The sequence below is a fragment of the Thamnophis elegans genome, chromosome 2, assembly GCF_009769535.1.
Source record: "Thamnophis elegans isolate rThaEle1 chromosome 2, rThaEle1.pri, whole genome shotgun sequence".
NCBI classification, from domain to species: Eukaryota; Metazoa; Chordata; class Lepidosauria; order Squamata; family Colubridae; genus Thamnophis; species Thamnophis elegans.
Window position 1 is genome coordinate 36,145,135 of NC_045542.1, and position 23,591 is coordinate 36,168,725.

General features: G+C 43.9%; 1 protein-coding gene across 7 annotated transcripts in view; it reads left to right on the forward strand.

Moving 5' to 3' along the window:
* Positions 1 to 16,624, forward strand: part of KMT2D (lysine methyltransferase 2D) — a 145,135-nt gene extending 128,511 nt beyond the window's left edge. For all 7 annotated transcript variants that reach the window (XM_032210729.1, XM_032210726.1, XM_032210730.1 and 4 more), the window contains 6 exons: positions 2,281 to 2,417; positions 3,688 to 3,818; positions 5,286 to 5,571; positions 7,876 to 7,949; positions 10,308 to 10,416; positions 13,405 to 16,624. In XM_032210729.1, coding sequence (XP_032066620.1) covers positions 2,281 to 2,417; positions 3,688 to 3,818; positions 5,286 to 5,571; positions 7,876 to 7,949; positions 10,308 to 10,416; positions 13,405 to 13,497 — 830 coding nt within the window. In that variant the 3' untranslated portion in view covers positions 13,498 to 16,624. The remainder of the gene's footprint in view (positions 1 to 2,280; positions 2,418 to 3,687; positions 3,819 to 5,285; positions 5,572 to 7,875; positions 7,950 to 10,307; positions 10,417 to 13,404) is intronic.
* Positions 16,625 to 23,591: the final 6,967 nt, after the last annotated feature.

A 23,591-nucleotide genomic window follows, 5' to 3' on the forward strand; every position in this document is an offset into this window, starting at 1 on the left:
TTCAGGGGCATTATAACTTCAAACGGGAGCAATCTTTTCCCCAAGCCTAAACAAGCAAACAAACAGTCCCCATCCAGATTAAAAGAGAGGTAACTAGTGCGTAGAGAGCCGAGGTAGTTCACTGGTTAGTGTGCAGTACTGCAGGCTACTTCTGGTGAGCACCGGCTGCCAGCAGTTTGGCAGATTGAATCCCACCAAGCTCAAGGTTGACTCAGCCTTCCATCCTTCCGAGGGGGGTAAAATGAGGACCCAGATTGTTGGAGGCAATAGGCTGACTCTGTAAACTGCTTAGAGAGAACTGTGAAGCGGTATATAAGTCTAACTGCTATTGCTATTGCATATGCTTTCTCTTCATCTCTTCATCTTAATTGAGAAGAAGAGTCGCTTCCCCACCAGAATGGAACATACTACTAGTTGAGAAGCATAGCTGTATATTCATACATACCAAAACGTCATTCCCTTTTGGGGTCAATTTCATTTCCCAGAGAACAGGTTTCCTTAAAAGTAAAACAACTTTCACTTAAGTTCAAATTTTTGGTCTTGTTCATGTCAGAAAATAGTACCTACTCCATGTCTGCAGTTCTATCAGCATCCAGATAGTTCTTGTTCAATGATGGCTCATTTATTCAAAATTACAACCGCACTATATGAATGGTACTAATGACCAGTTACAGGGATGTGGTGGCTGGCTCAGTGGCTAAGGCGCTGAGCTTGTCAATCAGAAAGGTCAACAGTTTGGCAGTTTGAATCCCTAGTGCTGTGTAACGGAGTGAGCTCCTGTGACTTGCCCCAGCTTCTGCCAACCTAGCAGTTCGAAAGCATGTAAAAATGCAAGAAGAAAAATAGGGACCACCTTTGGTGGGAAGGTAACAGCATTCCGTGCTCCTTTGCCGTTTAGTCATGTCGGCCACACGACCACAGAGCCGTCTTCAGACAGCACTGACTCTTCGGCTTTGAAATGGAGATGAGCACCGCCCTCTAGAGTCAGGAACTACTAGCACATATGTGCGAGGGGAACCTTTACCTAATGACCAGTTTCGAAGTTCTGGCTGTCCCAACCCCCCTGCAGTCATGTGATCAAATCTGGGTGCCTAGCAACCGACTCACCCTTTCCACGGTTGCAAGGGTATCCAAGGGTTATATGATCACCATTTGTGATCTTCCATGCCCGCTTCCCATAAGCAAAGTCAACTGGGAAGCTGGAAGGGAAGGTTGCAAGTAGCTCTGGTAAATCGCCTGCACTTTCCCTCACCTGGCAACAGCCAACCCACCTAAGCTCCTGTTGTGCCTCACCAGCACCTGCACCCACTCCCCTACCCAGCTGCAGCCACCTCCCTCCCTTTTGGCCTGCTTATGAATCACTTGGGACTCCTTTAAGGGGGAGTGCAGAGATTGCTTTCACTCAGCGATGAAGTCATTTGATATTGTGCTTTCCAGCCGCCTCACTTAGCAATGGAAATTCCAGTCCCAATTTACCATTGTTAACTGAAGGACTACCCGTACTCTTTATATTAGATGGAGCTTTAATATTTAGATAAAGGAAACAGGTAATAAGTAGAACCAATTGTCTTGGTGAAACAAATATAGAGTGGATGGCTTTCAGCATGGACATTATGAGACAAGAGCCTTTTTGCCCAATTCTGCCCTCTGGTCAGTCAGTTTTTAGAAAGCTAGCTGCATGACTCTACATAGCAATTGATGAAGGTTGCCTAATGCACATTTGTGCCATCTCTAGTTTTTGTACTTTTATGCGTGAATTACTGAACATGTGTCTGAAACCATAGAGCAGTGATGGCAGTGCATGGGGGTGCACCGGAAACCAGAAGAGCAGCTTCCCAGTGCGCATGCGCACACTGGGAAAATCAGTTTCTGGTGTGCACATGTGTGCCAGTCACCTGGTCTTCCGGTTTCTGGTGCACATGCATGCATGAGGACCAGAAAATGGAAGCTCAGCTTCCCAGCGTGTGCATGCGTGTCAGGGAGCTACTCTTCCAGTTTTTGGCACTCCTGTGTGCGCGAAGACCAGCTGACGCACCGGAACCCATAAGAGCAACAGGCAACAGCTGGTGTGCCCAAAGACATGGCTCTGTGTGCCATTTCCGGCATACGTGCCATAGGTTTGCCATCACGGCCATAGAGGATTGTCCTATAGCCAAGCATTTCGTTATATTTGGAGTCTGGTTTCTGATTCTGCCCCTAAGCAAATGTGTACTTAGCTGCCTGAGATGAATGAACAAGTCTCGTTTTCAATTCTTCTTCCTTTTTCCTCTGTTCCAACAGCTGTCTGGAACCGCATCATCGAACCGGTGGCTATGATGCGCAAGGAAGCTGACATGCTGCGACTTTTCCCCGAGTATCTAAAAGGAGAAGAGCTCTTTGGCTTGACAGTGCATGCTGTTCTGCGCATCGCGGAATCCGTATGTACCAAATGCAAGAAATAGGAACCCTGAGTCGGGAAGTAACAGTTGGTGCCAGCAGCCCAAATCTTGACAGGAAATGATCTAATCCTAAAGGGATCATTCAACTCTTTTTATGACCGGCTCAAATCTAGCAACTAAATCAGATTGAGGATGTATCCTGCCTTCTGTGTGGGCAGAATGATGAATAGGGAAGTTCCCATAACTGTCGTAGAGACCATGAAATGCCAAGCTAACAACAATTTTGGCATGGATATTGAAGCACTCTCACCCCCCCCCCCCCAGACTACAACTACCACCTCTAGGATTTTTCTGGCCATTTTTCAGGAATAAAGCTGTGAAGTAAGAGTAGGTGGTAGATTAGCAGCTTCTGAAATTTATCTCTGTGACCCATCACTAGATATAGGCCGCTCAGATTCTAACCCTAAGAAAAAATAACTAGCAAGATTGATAGTCTTTATGGACCATAGTAACTTCATTCATAAGTCCTCCAGTCTCTATTAACAGAGAACTTGGTAGCAAAATTGACTAACTTCCCATTACAAGCCTACCAAGACACATGGTCTTATTTAACAAAACATACTTGGATTAGTGTAAAGCGGACAATATTAATTTTGAATAAACTATATGTTTTCTTGACAGTAGCAAACTGAAGATGCCTTAAAACTAAGGCAGATTTTATCCCCTTAAACCTTATTTTACCCATTTTTCAGAGGAGTCCACACAATATGTAATTTTGGTGTTATTTTAGTTCTCACAAAAGGGACTTTACATTCTCTGAGAGATGCTCTCATTCTTGTGTCTGGGTTGATCCACAGCTCATAGAAAGTCCCACAGCCCCAGAAATACAATCTGGCTTATTCTCCATTCATACTATGGTTTTTCCAGGAACCCTGGTAGGATTGCATAACACTCCTCTATTATTTTTCCATGCTGACAACCCTGTGGGATAGATTAAGGTGACAGTGAGATTCAAATAGTTACCCACTCAGCCACTCTAATTAAGGGTAGACTTGTCTTAATCAGCATCAGGAGAAAGGACTGCTCATGCAATAGAAATATTGACAATGCCATCCATTCAATCTCAGAGATTCTATGAATCCACTCACTCCACAATCCCCAATCTTAGATAGCTTCTGTCAGTTGTTTTATGTTCTGCCTGGGTTTGGTGTCTAGCCACTGTGCCTTTTCTTTTATCACTGACCATTCTAAGCATTAACGCCTTTTAAGTGACAACACCACCCTCCCCCCAATCCTTTTCTCTTCCCAGCTGCCTGGTGTAGAGAGCTGTCAGAATTACCTGTTTCGCTATGGACGTCATCCACTCATGGAGCTGCCACTCATGATCAATCCCACTGGTTGTGCTCGATCAGAACCCAAAATCCTTACACACTACAAACGGTGAGTGAACAGCATTTATGTTGCTCCTTTGATTGCTGATCTTCAGTGAAGAACCTGCATTGAGATACCAAGTTGAGAGAGTAAAATGTATGCAGAAGATTCTGGGACAGAAAACACATTTGATAGGAAAGACCACAACCAGCCACTTGTGATTTCAAACAAGGGAGCTTCCTGTGTTGTGGCCCTGATGTTAATGCCAGGAGAACCTAGGCAAGAGGAGCCACTTGAGAAGCTTTGTAAAGCAAAGAATGAACCTGGTATTTCTTACCTTTTCTTCCAAATCTGGGATACAACCACATCTAAAATACCATGTTCAGTTCTGATCACCACCTTTGAAAAGGATGTAATACAGCTGTAAAAGAGAGCAACCAAAATGTTTAAAGGAAGCAAAGATTTCCTTCATTAAAAAAAAAAGCTAGAACAGCAGGACTGTTCGGGTTAGGAAGAAGTGACATACTGTGTACAAAATCCTGGATGACATAGAGGAAAATACCAATATTAATACCAATAGTGAAACTAATTAGGAGATTTAGAGTGAAAGAGGGTAGCTAGTGCAAAATTAAATTGTGGAATTCATCGGCCCAAGATATGGTGAGTGACTCTAACTTACATCAGGGGTCCCCAAACCCCTGGTCTGTGGACTGGCACCAATCCGCAGCCTGTCAGAAACCGCTCAGCATAAACAAGTAAGGCCCTATCTGTGGGATGCAGGCAGCATGTGAAGCCCTCTCCGGTTTGCGGAGAGCACTCTTTCTACAGAACTGGTCGCTGATGCCTGTTCTGACCTAGGCTTCCCCAGCAGCACGAAGCCAAGTCCTCATCCTGATAAACACCTTTTATTTAATTTACAGTGAATTTTTCTCCAGCAAAGTCCCGGCCCACAGGACTTTATACTTTCCATATAGTTCACAATTACCAACCTTTATCAGCTTGGAGAGTGGCCAGGCCGATATCTTTCAGACGCCCCAATACTTGGCAAGAATGTAGGAATGAATTAATTGTCTCCTGCAAACACCCCTCCCCTTTTGCTCCCCTTATTCCCTATGGGAGGAGCCATTTACTGTCCATCTGTGGCCTTGCTCCCAAGTCAACCCTTGTTCCGTAGCTGTTCCCTTCGTCTAGCAACTCTGTGCATGTGCACACTGGAAATAGGCTCCAGCTGTTCATCTGCCTCACTGATGTCTGACTCCGAAGACAGCTGATAACTGTCAGACAAGTTAGGGAACAAGTTATTCTTTTAAACTTATTTTACAGTTTACGGTTTAAAAGTCTTTTTTCCACTTTGAAACAGCAAAGAACCTTTGTCAGTGGATTTCAGCAATTGGGATCAGATGAAGCTGATATCATATCCAACATGGTCCCAATTGTCTCTCAAAACCTCTGTATTTTATCCTATGTCTTCACTACACTTACGGATGGGCTTCATATAATTTGTTTTTCTCCCCTCTCCCCCTATGTATTTTGAAGGCCCCACACACTGAACAGCACCAGCATGTCCAAAGCTTACCAGAGTACGTTCACAGGTGAAACAAACACACCCTATAGCAAGCAGTTTGTGCACTCCAAGTCCTCACAGTACCGCCGTCTCAAGACTGAATGGAAAAACAATGTGTACCTGGCCCGGTCCCGCATCCAGGGACTAGGGCTTTATGCTGCCAAGGATCTTGAGAAGCACACAATGGTTATTGAATACATTGGCACCATCATCCGGAACGAGGTTGCTAACAGGCGGGAAAAGATCTACGAGGAGCAGGTAAGGCATGGAATAAGGACTCTGTACTGGAATATAGTTGTGCTAAGGAAACAGAAACATCCACTTCTAATTACAGGAAGGATGGGTGGCCTTCGCTTGGGTAGTAGGTCTTTGTAGAAAAGGATTTCCCAACCCTGGCAACATTAAAGACATGTGGACTTGAAGTCCCAGAATTCCCCATCTAGAACGGATGACTGGGGAATCCTGGGAGTTGAAGCTCACACATCTTAAAGTTGCCAAGGTGGGGAAACCTTGTTATAAAGGGTATTCCAGGCTAACATTTAAAGTGTGAAAGTTACTTGGCTTAACTATTGATTATGAAGAGTCTTCAATCAGAATTGGATTCTGATTGGATATTTGGTATTTATAGATCTTCGATTGACAGCAAACTTGAATGGTTCTCTCCCTGAATTCTGTTCTGTCCTTTAATTGGGGAAGAATAGTTTATAATACAGTTGTATAAGCCATTATCACATGAGTGGCATCGGTCCACACCATCAAAACCCTATACCCGTGATGGCAAACCTATGGCACGTGTGACACAGGTGACACGCCGAGCCATTTGTTAGTGCACGCTAGGTGTTGCCCTGTCAGCTCTAGCGTGAATGCACTTTGGCAAGCTGACTTTGGCCTTCTTTTGAGGCTGTTTTTTGCCCTCCAGAGCGTGAAAAACCAGCCCTACGGTCAAACCAGAAATTCAGGAACAGACTTCCAGTTTGCTCGTAGGGCCGTTTTTTGCCCTCCAGAGCCTTCAGGAAAGCCTCCAGGAAAGCCCCCTGAAGTCTCTGGAGGTTGGAAATCGGCCCTACAACAAACCAGAAGTCACCATTCCCGAACTTCCGGGTTCCCTGTAGGTCTTTTTTTCGCTCCCCGGAGGCTTCAGAGGAGCTCCTGAAGCCTCCGGAGGGCCTCCGTGGGGGCCAGGGGGTGCTGTTTTGCCCTTCCCAGGCTCCTAGAAAGCCTCTGGAGCCTGGGGAGGGTGAAAAAAACACACCAAATGTGTTGGTGGTGGTGGTGTTGCATAGCATTATGGATGTGGCACGCCCACACATGATCCACCTGCGCCCACCCCACCCCACCCGCTTTTGGCACGGGAGCCAAAAAAGGTTAGCCATCACTGCCCTATATCTACCATTCTGTAGATTCACTAATTTTACAAAAAAGAAGTCACTGCATTTTTTCATATGCCATTTCTTTTGAAGATTTTCTATATGCTTTCATTGTAACATATGCAATTTTAAGCTAAGCAAAGTTTTGATGTGGGTGCTAACTCTTTGAGTTAGCTTACCCAGATTCTGTTTTCACTGAACTCATATTTGGCTTGTGAAGAAATGCACAGTGCAATGCTTTCTGAAGGTGAGGAAACCAGTCAGTTTCTGCCTGTGTACATTTCCATGTGCTTATCTACTAAATCTGTTCTAGTTTTTCCCACATTTATATGGTAAAAGTAAACACAGATAGTCCTTGCTTACTTTCAAAATAAAACCCAACTGGAAAATAACCCCTAGCATGATTTTTCAGGATGTCCGTAATATAAGCCCTACCCCCGCCAATAAGCCCCAGTTAAGATCGTCAACCAGACGGATGCATTCCCCCAAAACAAAACCTAAACAAAAAATAAGCCCTAATTCATCTTTTGAAGCAAAAATTAATATAAGACCCAGTCTTATTTTCAGGGAAACACAGTAGTGATTCTTTCAGCAACCATTTGAAATTACGACGGTGCTGAACAAGGACACTTGGAACCAGTCCTTGAAGTTCCAGTTGTCACAGTACCCATGCAGTCACATACGGGTAGTCCTTGATTTGCAACCTCAATTTTTGTTGCTAAGTGAAACACTTGTTAAGTTAATTTTGCCCCATTTTACAATCTTTCTTACCACAGTTATCAAACAGCCACTCCCAACCCACCATGTACTGAACCTACCTGGGTCTTGCAAGACACCTGGAACTGATTCAATGACCTACAATCCTTGCTTAATTATGACAATGGGGAGTGCCACCGTTAAGTGATGTGGTTATATGATAGTGTGGATTACAACCACAAGTTTCATGTACACATTAAACATACATTGATGTTTCTTCAGCCAAAGGATGAATAGATTTCAGTCTAAATATTTTGGTGCTGGATGTGGATGAAGTCAGGCTAAGAGTTTTTCAAAAGAGAGTGATCCCATGCTTGTTCCCTAGCATTTGTGCTATCAAAGCAGTTAATCTAAATTCAGCTGAAATTGATGGTAAATCTGTGAAGCATGAAGGAAACATGAAACAGGCTGTATAATTTCTCTCTTCATGTTTTTCCAGAACCGAGGCATCTACATGTTCCGTATCAATAATGAGCATGTGATCGATGCCACCTTAACAGGTGGCCCTGCCAGGTGAGTGAATTTGAATTCATAAGTATTCGTTTGCAAAATTAAAAGTTATTAGCTTTGTCGACCCAATTCAAAGACTTCATTGATTTTAAACCAGAATAGTTTCTTGACTTCTCAAGTTCTCATTTGAAATATAGGGAAAGCAACTTAGGTAAAGTTAATTGATTTCAATATGCTGGTTGTGTTTTTCATTATTGGTCAATGCTGTTTATTCATTACTAGTTACAACATTTATTTCAGTAAGAAGAAATCTGTCATTAAGTACTTCAGAACTCCTGTAGCTAAGAGTTTCATAGCTTATTGGCCAGTTAATTCATGGCTTCACAACTGAATACCAATTGTCATATTTTGTTCCTCTCAAATAAAAAGCTATTCTTTCCTTAAAACTTTTTTAAAAATGCAATTGTTGATATTTTCATTTATTCATTGGCCTTATTGATAATTAAAATTAATTAATTTTATTGTATTTTATACAAATAAAATAGCGTGCAAATCAATTAAAACAGAAAAACCAAACATAAAAGCCAAGATAGAAAGCATTAAGTAAGCAAGGTGATAGTAACAGTAAGAATAATAAAATAAAGGTAATCTAAGCAATCATTATTAAATCCTTCCCCAGGTAGTTCCTTCACAGAGCAAAGGGTTCTTAATAACTACATATTTTTGCATAAGCTCTTGGTTTCATAAACCCACAGTCCTATTAATGTTAAAATTTCAATAGCAACAGCACTTAGCATTTAGACTTATATACCGCTTCATAGTGCTTTACAGCCTTCTCTAAGCAGTTTACAAAGTCAACATATTACCCCCAATAATCTGGGTCTTCATTTTACCGACCTTGGAAGGATGGAAGGCTAAGTCAACCCTGAGCCTGGTAACACTCGAACTGCTGGCAGCCGGCAGTCTGTAGAAGCAGCCTGTAATTCCGCATTCTAACCACTGTGCTACCGCAGCTCAGAATGCCAGAATCCTGGAACAACGAGCCTAAACAAGCACCATTCCAGAGTTTCAAGAATGTTCTGAAAAATTCCATGCTGAGCTCTTTTGATCTTTCATGGAATGGGTCTCCTCGGTGAAGAAGGAAGGCGGCACTGTTTTGCAGTGGTTCTCCTCCTATCTCTCGGACAGGTCGCAGTCGGTGTTGGTGGGGGGGCAGAGATCGTCCCTGAGGCCCCTAACTTATGGGGTGCCGCAGGGATCGGTCCTATCCCCCCTACTATTTAACATTTACATGAAACCGCTGGGCGAGATCATCCGAAGGCACGGGATAAAATACCACCAATATGCGGACGATACACAGTTGTATCTGTCCGCCCCGTGCCAACTCAATGAAGCGGTGGATGTGATGAACCGGGGTCTAGAAGCCGTTAAAGACCGGATGAGAGCAAACAAGCTGATACTCAACCCAGACAAGACCGAGTGGCTGTTGTGTTTTCCTCCCAAAAATTTGACCAACATACCATCACTCAGGCTGGGGGGACAAAACTTACACCCCTCAGAAAGGGCCCGCAACTTGGGAGTCCTCCTGGACCCACAGCTGACTTTTGACCACCATCTCTCAGCTGTGACCAGGGGGGCATTTGCCCAGGTTCGCCTGGTGCGCCAGTTGCGGCCCTACCTGAATCGGGAGGCCCTCACAACAGTCACTCGAGCCCTTGTGATCTCCAGGCTGGAATACTGTAATGTGCTCTACATGGGGCTGCCCTTGAAGAGCATCCGGAGACTTCAGCTAGTCCAGAATGCGGCCGCGCGAGTGATTGTGGGCGCACCACGGTTCGCCCACATAACACCGATCCTCCGTGAGCTGCACTGGCTACCTGTCGATCTCCGGGTGCACTTCAAGGTTCTACTCACCACCTATAAAGCGCTCCATGGTAGTGGATCTGGCTATTTGAGAGACCGCCTTCTGCCAATTACCTCCCTGCGTCCCATCAGATCGCATAGAGTTGGCCTCCTCCGTATTCCATCCGCCAGTCAGTGCCGACTGGTGACTACTCGGAGGAGAGCCTTCTCTGTTGCGGCTCCGACACTATGGAACAATCTCCCCGTGGAGATTCGTACCCTCACCACCGTCCAGGCCTTCTGCACAGCCCTCAAGAACTGGCTAGCCCGTCAGGCCTGGGGATAAGTTTACTTTTGCCCCTCCCGAATGTTGAGTGAATGTTGAGTTTTACTATTTAATTTACTTTTGTGCACATTTCTTTTTGTATTGTCTGACACTCCCTTCCCTTTTGACTGTAAGCCGCCCTGAGTCCCCTCAGGGAAAAGGGCGGCCTATAAATGTCTAATAAAACAAAAAACAAAACAAAAACAAGAACCCAGGGCCCGCTTGCATGATTTTTCTTCTTCTTCCCCTCCAAGGTACATTAATCATTCCTGTGCACCGAATTGTGTGGCTGAGGTTGTGACTTTCGACAAGGAAGACAAGATCATCATCATCTCAAGTCGCCGAATACCCAAAGGAGAGGAGGTGAATATTGGATTATTGTACACACAGACAGCACAACAATGAATGTGCAGGAACGTGCTGCCCTATGACAGCAACCGATTCAGTCAGCAATCGTTCAAAATTATGGCAGCATTGAAGAAATGCTGTTTACAACTGGTCCTCGGAGTTCCAGCTATCCCAACACCCACGTGTCATGGGAAGGCAATTTGGATGTTTGGTCATCAATTCACAAGTACAACTGGTTGCCAAGCGTCTCCCAAATACATGATTACCATTTGCAACCTTTCCTGCTGACTTCTCTAGAAGTCAATGGAGATGCTGGCAGGGAAGGTCACATGTTCCTGGGGTAAGCCTCCCCCATCTGCTCATTCCATCTGCTGCATAGCCCTTCTGCACTCATGCCGCACCAGCTATTAACACACACCCCAGGCACTCTCCCTGATTTGCGCTGCAACTCTCACATGCTGCTGTGAACTCTTCCCTGACCTGCGCCACACTTCTCATGCACCCCCTCATGCACCCCCTCACATCTTTTGGCCATCCCTTTGCATACTCCCCAACCCGCGTGACACCTCTCACACCTTTCCACACCCTTCCTGACAAACCAACCCAGGCTGCACCTCTCATGCATACCTACTTGCACCTTCCCCACCTGTGCAACTCCTCTCAGGCACACCCTTGCACACATTCCCTCACCCTCCCCAACTCTCCCTGTGTCTACCACAGCCTCCCTGACCGATGTGGTGCCTCTTGTATACTCTCCCTCACCCTTCCCTGCACTCACACACCCCCTTTGTACTCTCCCTCAACCGGCAGCAACCACTTATTGGCCCATGGACTTCCAGCTGGCTTCCCCACTGCCTCTGGAAGTTGCCTCATCAAACTTTTGTGGAATTCAGTTAACAATGGCAACCAGGATCGCAGGAATTGTCATCACTAAGCGATACAGTTATACTTTACAACTACATGACTTAGTGATGGAAATGCCTGTCTCAATTGCCATTGTAAGTTGAGGACTGTCTATATGGTGCATAATTTCCCTTAAAATGTTACAAAGAAAATGCCTGTTTGATGATAACGGGAGATTTCATATTCTAGTACACTGAGCTTATTTACTTAGAGCATTCTATTTTTCATTAATTCTTCTTCAACTCAATCTAGAACATACACACTTCCAGTGATCTCTCACTTATATATTGACAAAACTGATCTGTTAAGTTTCAACAAGATTTCAACATTATATTCCCTTAATATTATCCTTTAGAGAAAGTTTTCTGTCTTTCTCCCATAATGAATACATTGCTTTAAAATGGTATGTCCCATAGGTATCCTAAATGAGTAAGAGAGTTACACATTTTTTTAAAAAAAGTTACACCTTATTTCATTTTGGTTTTAATGCTCCACAAAGGCTTTATTTGGCTTGCTTATTCCAGACAATGGAGCTATGAATACCTCATTTTATGTGCTTGCATTCATTCCTTTCCTTGCCTGTCTGACAGATGTTTATAGTGTGTGTGGGGGGGGAACACCCATTGAAATGTTTGGACTTTTTTCAACATCTAGGTATTCCTCGAGTTATGACCATTCATTCAGCAACCGTTCAAAGTTACCGTCACACTGAACAAAACCAGCTTACACCCAATTCCCGAAGTTACAGCTGTTGCAGCAACCCTGTGGTCATGTGATCAAAATTTGGGTGTCGGCAGCATGCAAGCCCTTATGGCTGAGGGGTGTTTCGACTACCGCCCAACCACCTACCATATTGTTTTCCCTTAAAAAAGAGGCTGAAAATCTGGGTGTGTCTTATACACTGAATACAGCAATTTTTGCCTCCAAAACCCCGCCCCTTCACCAAAATGGCCCTGCAGGGCCTGTAGGAGGCTTTCAGAGAGCTCCTGGGGGCTGGGGAGGGCAGAAATGAGTGAAAAACAGACTGTTTTTTGCTCAACCCCCCCCCGCCCCAGCCCCCAGGAGTACTCTATAAACCTCCTAAAGGCTATGCATGCATTTTTTTTTTTTTTTTGTCAAAACCGGGCCCGTTATTTTTTTTATTTGCCTCTTCAAAACCTTGGTGCGTCTTATACTCCAGTGCGTCTTATACTCAGAAAAATGCGGTATCACCTCCCCTCTCCACACCTGACTTTTTCACCACCCTACATAGCAGTACTTCGTGGTGGGGTGTTGGGGCTGAAGGAGAAGTCTTACGCCTTCAGCAGCCTCAACTGGCCACCATTGATCCCACACCTCAGCCCCAGGGCCATCACCACAAGGGAGGGGCCACTTCAAGCCCTGTGCCATGGCCAGCAGCCGTGCTGCAAAGCCATTCCCCCACTGACTTTGTTTGATGGAAGCCGGCTGGGAAGGTTTATACACGGGGATCCCATGATCCAGTGCATCTGTCATAAGCACAGGCTGGTTGCCGAGCATGTCTGAATTTTGAACACCCGACCCACACGGATGCTACGACAATCGTAAGTGTGAAAAACAGCCTCAAGTCACTTTTTTCAGTGCTGTTGTAAATTTGGAACGCTTAAAAAATGGCTGACTTAACAACGGTTCATTTAGTGACCATTCAACGTTACAACGGCACTGGAGGAAAAATGACCCATGACCATTTTTCACACTTCTCACCATAGCAGCCTCCCCATGGACATATGATCAAAATTCAGACATTTGGCAACAGATTCATATTTATTATGATGGCTGCAGAGTTCCGGGATCATGGGATCCCCTTTTATGACCTTCTGACAAGCAAAGTCAGTGGGGGAAGCCAAATTCACTTAACAGCCATGTTACTCACTGAACAACTGTAGCGATCGACTTAACAGCTGTGGCAAGAAAGCTCATCAAATGGAGCATAATTCACTTAGCAAATGTTTTGCTTAGCAACAGAAATTGGGGGCTCAATTATGGTCCTAAGTCGAGGGCTACCTTGCATTATAAGGGTGCCAGAAAAAAAAAAACTGAATTAAGCCTGAATTACTCTGTTCTCGTTTCTTTCTCCTGCAGCTGACATATGATTACCAGTTTGACTTTGAAGACGATCAGCACAAAATCCCGTGCCATTGTGGAGCCTGGAACTGCAGGAAGTGGATGAATTAGCCCCAAGGGGCTCTTTGACGAGGCAGAGGCCAACCTGATAGCCTGGCACACATGGTGCCCTCGGCTGGGCGAGAGAGGCCTTTTCTGCCAACTCTCCCAACCAGCCAGTGTGGTCAAGAGCCACCCAGGGAAAGCATGATTGGAACTTGCCATCCCAACATGCTTGTGGGGTAGCCGGGACCCAGATTTAAAAGGGGGCGATGTCAGAACTACCTGCCCCTGCAAGCCAATATCGTTGGTGGTTTACATCGAGTTGGTTCTTTTGGCAGTTGGGTTCGGTTGCCTCCTGCTTCTTGACAAAGGCAAACCGACGTTCCCCCCCCCCCCGATGAAAGTCAGCCATCGCTAGCAACTCCACCCGGGGTGGGAAAACGGATAAACTGGAACTCAGGGTTTTCTTTTTAGTATTTTTCTTTTGCGGGCAAAATGGGGATTCTTCTACCCCTGTGCACCTGTATATAATGGACTATCAGAAATATACTGTGGTGGGGTGGGGAGAGCCCTGGGGCATTCTGTCTAGCAGAGCTGGGGAAAGAGGGCTGCAGCATGGCTACGGAAGCCCCAGGGAAGAATTTGTAGGGTTTCCTCCCACCCACCCCCTCTGTGTGTGTGCGTGTTGGACACAAGAAGAATTAAAAAACACAACAACCCTAATCTCTATTGCTTGCTAATCTACCAAGGTAACAAGAGACTTCAAAGAGACTTGTTTTAGCTTGACAATCCACCTTCCAGAGCGCCTCCCTCTGGATTTTCTTTACTTTTGGGTGTTGGATTTAAAACTGTGTGTGAGTGCGGGTGTACATATGTGTGCTTTTTGGAATCGGTCTGTTTCCGAGAGAAAGCAGGCACTGCCTTGCAGGAATTGGAAACAGAACGTCCCCGTCTCTGGCCCTACCCCACCCCACCCCCGAAATCTTCCATGTGCGAGGAGCATCTGCACTTGAACCTACCTCATTTGAAGCGTTAGATTTTGGTGTCTTTCTCTCTCCCCCCCGCTTCTCTCTAATGTGAGCCCCTTGAGCCCCAGGAGAGCCACAGTTGCCCTGTCATCCATGGGAAATTACTCGGAGGTGAGGTGAGAAATGTCTTCTTCTGGACTTGTCCTTTGCCTTTTTTCCTCTTCTCTCCCCGGTCTCCCTTCAATCCCAGGTAGCCCTCAGTCTCCTTGACCTCTTGGGAGGCTGAACCGCAGAGCGCTGGGAATCCCCATCCGTCAGCAGAAGAGCCAGATGCACTGCAAAGCAAGAGGTGGCTTGATTATGCCAGGAGGAGAGAGAACATCAGGTCTCCTGAGGCCATACCCAGCAGAGCTGCTTGGTCGATAGAACCAGAGGCGAGATATCTTTGTGCCCATGGGCCAGAAAAGGGAAATGTTCATGGGATGAAGAAGGAAAGGGTTAGCACTGGTGAACTCTTGACAGTGTCAGATGGGAGAGAGCTGGTTCCCAGTAAGACTCATGTCCCCCTCCAGTAAAAGAGGCAGTCCGGTTCCCTCTCTCCTCTCCCCTGATCAACTTGCTGCTCTGAAGGCTCACAGTGTGGATGCGTGTGAGTGTGGATGTATAATTATGTCTGTATATATATATATATATAAACGGAGGAGATTGAGAGATGTGGGCACATTGCAGAGTTTGGGATTATTTATCTATTTATATAAATAAATAAATATATAAATATATATATAAATATATAAATATATTGTGTATATATTTGAAATAGCATGGGGAGGAACACCCTGCCTGCAGGGTTTTTCTGGACTGCTGGGTGGATCTCTGCAGAACCTCCCCCGCCTCCCACTCCATTGGGGGGGGGCGGGGCACGGGAACTACGGGAGAGAGAGAGAAAGAGAGAGAGAGAGAGAAACTTGTTTATTTGCAGAATTTTGGGTGGGAAGCGTGTAAAGAGCTTGTTTCTATGCTTCCTCTGTATATACATATATATTTTCCTTTTTTAAAAAAATAAGAAAAAAAATCAGTTTATAACCAGTATCTAAAGAGCCATCTGCCCAGCAGCATCTCCCTCCTCTCCCCCCCCCAAATAGGGAAATTTCTTATGAACCGAAGGCAAACTATGGGCATTATACAGGTGAGACCGTCAGAAATGTGTTTTCACCATTTAAAATATGATACACGTTCTCCCTGCTGCTGAATGAAACTCTGGAAGACTGCTGTAACCCTTGAACTGAAGTTGACACACGAGAGGAGCAAACGTCAGAGGGTCTTGATGGAGAAGGCTTTCTTACCGCTCAGATCATTTAACGCACAACTGCACCACTTTCCTTCTCCGGTTTCTAAACACACACACATCCTCCAATATGCCCATAAGAGTGGCATCTAACCGACCACAGTTCACAGATGATCGATCAGACAGTGCAGAGGGGAACGTGTGCATAGTCGAAGTCAGAAGAAGGACAAGAGGGGGGTATTAAAATCAGGGTTAGCATGCAAAAGTGTCTTTTTTAAATAAATAAAAAAAAGTGTGGCAAGATGAGAACCATGTTCTTGAGTGCAAAAGCTGCTTCTGCAAAACCGATCTAAGCTATGACGGTTACAAAACAGTAGGAGGTAATGATAGATTATTAAAGTAATTAAAACTGTATATAAGATGACATTTGTGTAGAGAAGGGGGGAATTTTTATCATTTACAAAACCACTGGACGTTGTTTTAAAATAAAGGTTTGAGTTAAAGCCAGTATACATTTTTGTCTCTTTGGATTTTGTTTTTTGTGTGTCTTTCCATTAATTTGGAAGGCTGTAAAGATGTAAAAAAAAAAAAATTTTAAAGAATTGATACAAAGGTTTAAAAGCTTGAGAGAGATTTTAAAGATGATAAAATGACTGAATATAATAGATTGTCAAGATTTTTTGGGATGACGGTTAGAGTTTAAGATAATTCTGTAGATTTTAGCTGATGAAGAAAAAGACTATACGATTTTTAATTTTTATATAAACTATAACCTGGTCTTGAAGCTAAAAATTTTTTAAAGTTCTCTGCCTGTATAACCGCATTTGACGCCTTGTCCCATACATCTGTTTACAGTTGCACATATTATATATATTAAGTTTTAACCCTTTTATGAACCCAAATAATCACTTTTTTAAAAATAAAGTGTGGACTTTGTGAGGAATAATATTTCGTGTTGGGGATTTTGTTACTTTGTGTGTGTGAGTTCTGTATAGCAAAGTTAGTCATAATGAAAGAACTGAAAACAAAATAGACGTATTCCTTAAAAAGCATAAATAAAAGCAAAAAAAAAATCAAAAATCAAATCCCATTTTTGCTCCTGCTATGTTGTGTATTTGATATAGCTTTAAAATAGATATAATTTGGGTTCAAAATGAAAAAAAAATTATCATGATTGCTTTTCTGAGGAAGGCTTTGTAAATCAAGAGATTTAAAAATGCTAAGTGACAAGTCTGATTTCTTTATGCTTAACATATGCCGATAGAAAATAGACTCACATCTGATGTTAAATGCAGGTAAGTTATTTTCTTACTAATTCTCTTTCAGTCAGGAGAGCACATCAAGACCAGGCCTGATTTGCCAATAATCATATATTTGGAACAACATCTGAGTTACCGTATTTTTCACACTATAAGATGCACTCCCCCCGCTCCAAAAGTGAGTGTAAATGGCTATGCATCTTATAGAGTGAATATTTTTTTTGGGGGGAGGAGTTGGTTCCCCGCCACTGGGGAACACAGAAGCCTTTGCTGCCAAGCAACTGATTAGCGGTTGGATCAGCCTCCCAGAATGCTGCCAATCAGCTGTTCTAGGTGGGTCACCATCGCTGCCAAACACCGCCACCATTTATCTCAGATCGCCACATGGCGCTCAGTGGCAAATGGCAGCGATCCCCGCCACCTAGAACAGCTGATTGGAGGTATTCAGGGTGGCTAATCCAACTTCCAGTCAGCAGCGAAGGCTCTAGTGTTTCCTGGCGGCAGCAGCAGCTCAGCTCAGTTGACCGGTGGTGGTTGCAACAGGGTGGAGCCTTGACAATCCACCTGCTGGGGCTGCGATAACGTTCTGAAGCTGACCATTCTGTTTGCTGTTTGCTTCAAGGATGTTAGGCAGATTAATTCGGGATGGATGATGGGAGGAAGAGGCAGATTCCCCCCCCCCCCTTGTTTTCCTCCTCTAAAGCTAATGTGTGTTATAGTCCAGAACGTTTTGTAGTGCGAAAAATACAGTACCTTATTTTGGTGGCCAGTCAGTGGATACTTCTCGTTATTTCCTATTTGGTGTAAAAACAACCCTGGGATGGCAATTGAATGAGAGCCACCATGAATGGTTTAATGTTTAATTTTATTTTAATTTTTCTGGTGGGCTGCCAATGCCTATCATCTGCTGTAACAGTGGTCACTTCTGGGTTAATTGACACTGCCCCTATTAGTAAGAGATTAGTAAGACTAACGCTTAAGGACAAGCAGGAAATTAAAATAGAAATGTCCTTCAGCCTCATCTTTATAGGGCAGCTCTCTTTGGTGATCACCTTTGAAATAGTTTTGTGCATTTCTAGCACTATTTTCTTGTATAAAATAGTTTTATCACCACAAGTACTTTTTGGATGGGGGGAATTTAAGCTAGCTGTGCAAAGATTTCTTTAGAGCCAGAATAACCAGATGTACATGGATTAAGATTTCTGGAGTACTTGGTACTCTCTGAACTTGGTTGGTTGGTTGCAGATGTTTGGTTATCTAACTAGGTAAGTCTTTGATATTAGAAAGGGGAGGGGTTTGCTCTCTGTTTATAAACAATAGCTTGCCCTGTCAGTATTGATGGGGCTGTATTCTCCTTAGTGGTTCTTTGATTAGGCTATTGTTTACTGCTTGATGGTTGTTGCTGCTTGGGTGGGGAAAAGAGCAAGGGATTGTGAGACTGACTGGGAAACTGTCACAAAACATTGAAAATCAAAATTCAATCTCACAGAACAATGAAAATCAAAACGCTGGGTGCAATAGCAGTCAGTAGTACTGAATCAGGCAGCGATAACTTCCCCAAATTGATCCCGTGAGAATCATGGGTTCATAAAATCAGTATATATGAATGCCAAAAAGCCTCCCGTGAACCTCCCAAAAAGGGGGGGGGGACAAAGCAGCTGGTCATGGAGCTGCCAGCTTCGGGGAAGTGGCCCAACAAGCAGAAGCGCTCACCCAGAAAAAAAAATGGTATTTGCGCTGCCCCAAGGGGCCAGCGGGCTGCAGCCGGACAGCTATCCCACCCGCCCTGCCACTTTTGCTGGCTTATTTTTGTGGTAGAGGTAATATTAGGCCCACTGCCCAAAAAATTAGGGTTGGGTTTATTATTGGGGTGGGTCCGGTTTTTGGAGAAACATGGTAGTACCTAGTACCTCCCAGAAAATAACACCAAAATGAACAATGGAAACAATACAATGAAGTTTTGGAAAAGATGGATTTATTGTAATAATGTACAACTAAAAGGTCCCTCTCGCTCCCCCTAGATTCTGTGGACACCGCCCTAGTAGAGGGACATTTGGGAAAGCCCCACTTAAAGCTATTCACCATAACAATGGCTGTGTCGAAAAGAGGCATTGGGAGTGGCTCCAATGAAACAGGAATTGGCCATCCAACATCTGGTTTTGTAGTTAGGAAAATGTTATCAGAGAGAGAATCCCATTGGAGCATTGCAGAATGGGAGTGCTATAGCTTTGGTATGCTTTAGAGCAGTGGTCTCCAACCTTGGCAACTTTAAGACCTGTGGACTTCAACTCTGGCTGAGGAACTCTGGGAGTTGAAGTCCACAAGTCTTAAAGTTGCCAAGGTTGGAGGCCACTGCTTTAGAGAAAGCCGGGTCACAGATTCCTACAGCATATAGACTATTTGTGTGAGGGGCTTCTTTGAGCTTGGCTGTTTCTTTGCAGACGTTTCATTTCCAAAATTGGGTAACATATCAGTGCTGATGCAAAATATCAACCAAGCTCAAAGAGTACCAAGGATCCTTCATTTCAACCCCAAGCTACAAATATTCTCCTTTTTTGGTACTATGCTGTGTAGTAGTGGATGAAAGAGGCCGAAGACGAATTTCATCCACTGAAAAAGTGTGATTTCAGACAGACTACATATAAAGAAAGAGATACTACACCTAGAGAATTGTTTAGTGACAGGAACCATAATGGACCTTGGGACCAACCTAGCTGACAACTTTGTTGTCCAAAAGGAAGAGGAGGGAACTAGAGGAACAGCCATACTGTACTTAATTCTTACTAACAGAGAAGTGAGAGAGGGAGTTGAAATTACAGGAATTTTGGGGTGAGAGTGACCACGCCATACTGAATTTCAATATAATGCAAACGCAAGCAACAGAACATAATCATACCAGAGCCTTAGATTTTAAAAGAGTTGATTTTAACAAACACAGCTTGGGAAAGGTTTCTTCGATCAAAATCCTAAAAGGGGAAACAACCAAGAAGCTTGGGAAATCTGAAAAATATGATAATAAAAGCCAAATCCAGCACTACGACTGAAAAAGAAAAACAAGAAATTCCAGAAGAAACCAGCATGGTTGCACAAAAATCTGATGAACAGAAGGACAAAAAGGATATGTACAAAAAATGGAAAGGGGGACACATAACTAAGGCAGAATAGCAGCAGATAGTATCTGCAAAAATGAGGTCAGGAAGGCAAAGGCTCAGAATAAACAAAAATTTGCAATAAAAGTCAAAAATAAGTTTTAAAAGTTTCAGCATGTAAATAAGAAAAAAGTCAAACGGTCAGTCCATTAAAGAGAGAAGATAGCAAGGATGTAACAGGCAATTGAGAGAAAGCAGAATGCTCGTTCTTTGCATCAGTCTTCATGCAAAAAGAAACTAGCCCAACCTACCAAAAACAACTGCAAAAGGCAGACTAGAAATAAAAATTAAAATAAGCAAGAAAATATTAAGAGAACACCTGTCTGATCTTGATGAATATAAATCACTGGGACCTGACAAATTGCATCCCATAGTTCTGAAGGAGCTGGCAGATGTCCTCTTAAGAACCACTGTACCTCTTTCAAAAATCCTGGAGCACTGGGGAATTACCTGAGGATTGGAAAAGAGCTGATGTGATTCTCATCTTCAAAAAAGGGGTGGGGGAACAAACCCACAAAACTACAGACCAATCAACCTAACATCAGTACCTGGAAAGATACTGGAAAAGATAATAAAAAAACATCTCTCTGAACATCTAGAAACAAAAGTTATAATTAGAAGTCAGTACGGGTTTGTTAATAACAGAACATGTGAAACCAATCTTATTTCATTCTTTTACAAAGTGACTAAATTAGTAGACTAGCAAAATGCTGTGGACATAGTATATTTAGATTTCAGTAAGGCATTCAACAAAGTAGATCACAACTACTTCTTGATAAGCTACAAAATAGATAATGTCACCACCAGATGGATTGTCTTAGCTCAGTACTCTTCAATATCTTCATAAATGACTTAGATCAGAGAACAGGGGAATTTTTATCAAATTTGCAGATGATACTAAGTTGGCAGGAATAGCCAACGCCCTAGATCCGAGATGGTGAGCCTATGGCCAGTTTGCTCGTATGGTCGTTTTTTTCCCTCCGGAGCCTTCAGGGAAGCCTCCTGAAGGTACCTGAAGCCTTCAAGGGGTCTCGGAGGGAGCTGTTTTCGCCCTCCCCAGGCTCCTATAAAGCCTCTGGAGCCTGGGGAGGGTGAAAAAAGCATGCAAAAAATGGGGGGGGAGCACCTCTGATGCACGCATGCGCACTAGGGGGTGTCGCACGTTGCATTATGGGTGTGGCATGCCTGCACACGACTCCCCTGCACTCCCTCCCTTATGGCACACAAGCCAAAAAAGGTTCGCCATCGCTGCCCTAGATGGATCTCAACAGATTTGAAAACTGAATACAGAACACCTGAATGCAGAAAAGTAGTCTTATACTTAGGCAAGAAAAACCAAAAGTACATGTGCAGATTAGGTTTGTGGTGGGAAACCTATGGCACATGTGCCCCAGGTGGCACTTGGAGCCCTCTCAGTGGGCACATGAGCCATTGCCCCAGCTCAGCTCCACCTCACATATGTATGTGCCTTCCACCAGCCAGCTGATTTTTGGGTCTGCTGTGCATATAGATGTGCATGCATGCATGGGGGGTGGGGGGAGTATGGGAGGTTGCATCCCTCTGCGCCCCATTTTTTGGTCCCCGGAGGCTTCAGGGAGGTCTGTAAGGTCCAAAATGCGGCTTGGGGGGGTGTCACGTGCGGGGGACATGGAAGGTTGCACGTGCATGTGCAGGGAGCACAGGGGGTTGCAAATGCATGTGCGGGGGTGGGACGGGACACACAGGGAGGGGTGTTGTGTGTGCATTGCATTATGGGTGTGCACTTTCAGCACGCGATGACAAAAAGGTTAGCCATCACTGGATTAGGTGAAACCTGGCTTAATAGCAGTAACTGTGAGGGATCATGGGAGTCCTAGTAGACAATCAATTAAATATGAGCCAGCAGTGTGCAATAGCAGCCCAAAAAGCCAATGCAATGCTATAAATTGCATTAACAGAGGGATCACCACACTATAAAAAAGATGTGGAGATTCTAGAAAGAGTGCAAATAAGAGCAACACAGATGATTAGGGTTCTGGAGGCTAAAACATGAATGGTTGCAAGAATTGGGCATGGCTAGTCTAATGAAGAAAAGGACCAGCGTGACATAACAAACATTTGAAGGGCTGTCACGGAGAGGAGGGGGACAACCTATTTTCCAAAGCATCTGAAAGCCAGACAAGGAATAATGGATGGAAATTGATGGAGAGATTTGACCTAGAAGTAACGAGTAATTTTCTGACAGTAAGAACAATAAACTAATGGAATAGCTTGCCTGGGAGCTTCATCATTGGAGACTTTCAAGGAGACTGGGCAGCCACTTGTCAGAAATGGTATATGGTCTCCTGCTTGAGCAGGGGTTAGATCTAAAAGGTCCCTTCCAACTGTTATTCTGTATTTGAACTCAGAGAATTAATGCCCTCATTTTTGAAGGCATACCAAGATGTCTTGCTTCTGTCATTTGAGAAGTGTTAGGCAAGGTTAAAAACAGCAACACAAGGAGCTAAACATTTTCTCTTTGGGTTTAATTTTATTTATAAGCTGCTCTAATCAACTCTGAGCAGCATACATCCCAACTATTGTAAATTGGATTAAAAACATACAGTACACATTAGAGTCAAATAGCAATAATTACAATGCTTAAAACAGGACACAGTAAGAAATAAACCAGAATTTAATTCAACCACCAAGCAAAGATCATTTCTATTGCTGGAGGGAACAGATTGTAGCATTCCAGCCTCCAAGACCTGTATTTTTTGAAAGTGTTCCTAAAAACCAGGAGGGAGTGAGCAATTTGGATGCATGGGCAAACACTGTTCCAAAATGGGGGAGCAGCTCAGGAGGTGTATGATTGTTGCAAGGGCACACTAAATGAGGAGAAATGTCATCCTCAAAGGTATGAGTTAAAAGATGGGCAGAGATCATCAAAATGTTAAATAGCCAATCTAGGAGGACAGAGCAGGAACAGTCTGCTTTTAAGATGGGTTGAGATGAAACGGGAAAGGGCAGCTTCATTCAGCCTTTTGCTTGCTTTCTTGTGTGAAGGAGCAACTTTTCCAGAGGTGGCTTAAAGCAAGGCAGACAGAAGCCTCCAATCCACAGCAATTTGGGGTTTAAAACCAGGAAAAATACAGGGGGCTAGTAGTAGGTTAGAACTTTATAGAAAATTTCAGCAGTGATGCCTTCATTATGGTTAAGATTAGTGTTAGGTTTTCATCTGTTCAGTATGTGTCTGACTGAAGGAACACCAATTGGGATGATCGTTGAAGTCATTATTTCCCCTTTGGCCTTTCAACTCTGGTACAGTGAACTTCAACTGGGAATTCTGGGAGTTGAGGTTTACATGTCTTAAAGTTGCCCAGTTTGAGAAACACCGATTTTCTAGATAAGCCTATAAAAGCTGATCTAGAGGGTGGGTACAAACATGATTGCTTTTCATACTAACATAATACTGACACATCTAGTTCTTACTTAGACTTTTAGTCCCACTTGGATGCTTTTAGTATTACACTTTTATTGGCTA